Consider the following 516-nt stretch of genomic DNA (forward strand, 5'->3'; position numbering starts at 1 on the left):
ACCTGGGTTTAGTTCAGCTGCCGGATGAGCTGATTGATGCGTTCACCTCGATAGCCAGGTGAGCCCACTTCCTTGAGGAAGCCCACTCTATTCTTGGTAGCGTGACGGGCAACTGAGAGATGGAAAGGGCACAAGAACCTTGAGATCGCCTGGAAATTCTTCCCCGGGAAGGCAATTTCATGAATGAGGTCTTCCAAGCAAATGACACCAAACTTCCCTAAGAAACATAAAGGCACATTTTCTTTATTTAACGTTTCCCCAACATATATTGCAAGGCTCTCATATGCCAGAGTTGGGCACTCCGGAAGGTTCTTGGGACTCCAAGAAGAATATGACCTGAATCCCACATCAAGACCACCAAAAATCCTTCCTTTCTACTAAAACTGACCCCTAAGGTATACTCACCCAGATGTTCCTCAATCACTGTGTTGTCTGTCAAAGGGATAATTTTATTCTTGACTTTGGCTTGTCCACGTTTCAAGATGAGTTCTCGGACAGACTTCAGGTTTGGAAATC

The 516-nt window shown here is 45.5% G+C and overlaps 1 protein-coding gene across 1 annotated transcript in view; it reads right to left on the bottom strand.

Moving 5' to 3' along the window:
* Positions 1-6: 6 nt before the first annotated feature.
* RPL7L1 (ribosomal protein L7 like 1) overlaps positions 7-516 on the bottom strand; it is a 4,747-nt gene continuing 4,237 nt past the window's right edge. The window contains exons 3-4 of the mRNA XM_019642656.1: positions 406-512; positions 7-217 (exon numbers count right to left, since the gene is read on the bottom strand). Of these exons, the coding sequence (XP_019498201.1) occupies positions 9-217; positions 406-512 (316 nt within the window). The 3' untranslated portion in view covers positions 7-8. The remainder of the gene's footprint in view (positions 218-405; positions 513-516) is intronic.

Source organism: Hipposideros armiger, unplaced genomic scaffold (genome assembly GCF_001890085.2).
Source record: "Hipposideros armiger isolate ML-2016 unplaced genomic scaffold, ASM189008v1 scaffold_72, whole genome shotgun sequence".
Taxonomy (NCBI): domain Eukaryota; kingdom Metazoa; phylum Chordata; class Mammalia; order Chiroptera; family Hipposideridae; genus Hipposideros; species Hipposideros armiger.